Source organism: Cariama cristata, unplaced genomic scaffold (genome assembly GCF_000690535.1).
Source record: "Cariama cristata isolate BGI_N322 unplaced genomic scaffold, ASM69053v1 scaffold23827, whole genome shotgun sequence".
In the NCBI taxonomy this organism is placed as follows: domain Eukaryota; kingdom Metazoa; phylum Chordata; class Aves; order Cariamiformes; family Cariamidae; genus Cariama; species Cariama cristata.
Genome location: NW_009627435.1, coordinates 2,509 through 2,995, shown reverse-complemented (window position 1 = coordinate 2,995; position 487 = coordinate 2,509). Strand labels below are relative to the sequence as shown.

At 61.0% G+C, this 487-nt stretch overlaps 1 protein-coding gene across 1 annotated transcript in view; it reads left to right on the top strand.

Moving 5' to 3' along the window:
* ARHGEF16 (Rho guanine nucleotide exchange factor (GEF) 16) overlaps positions 1-487 on the top strand; it is a gene marked incomplete at its 5' end in the record, with an annotated part of 11,045 nt that overhangs the window by 10,091 nt on the left and 467 nt on the right. The window contains one exon of the mRNA XM_009704449.1: positions 236-337. Within this exon, the coding sequence (XP_009702751.1) occupies positions 236-337 (102 nt within the window). The remainder of the gene's footprint in view (positions 1-235; positions 338-487) is intronic.

Below are 487 nucleotides of genomic sequence, written 5' to 3'. Positions count from 1 at the left end.
AGGCTGTCCATAAGAAAGAAATTTGGCTTCCTCTCCCCATGTGCTTGGAGGGACCAGGAGAAGAGATGAAGGGCAGGGACGGGAGGGGAAGGGAGCACCACTTGCTGTGGAGCCCCGGCGGGGTGGGCGCCCAGGCTGGGGTGGGCTGCCCAGCCCCAGGACAGCACCGCCGAGCAGGCTGCGGCTCCCGGCCGTGCCTTCTCACCCAGTCCCCGCTGTCCACCGTTCTCTGCAGATCTGAGCCAAGTGGAGATAACCCACGCCTACCTGGCTAAACAGGCGGACGAGATTTCCCTGCAGCAGGCTGATGTTGTCCTGGTGCTGGGTGGAGAGGATGGTAAGTGTCAGCGAGTGGAGAGCTGCGGCCGGGCAGGGCTTACCTTAGGTGGAGCTATGGTGAGGGGAAAAGCTTCAGTGATCCCAGTGAACTGGGATTTTAGCAATTTTCAGAAGCTTCGAGGAAGCTCTAGCTGCTGGTGGGGTCCGT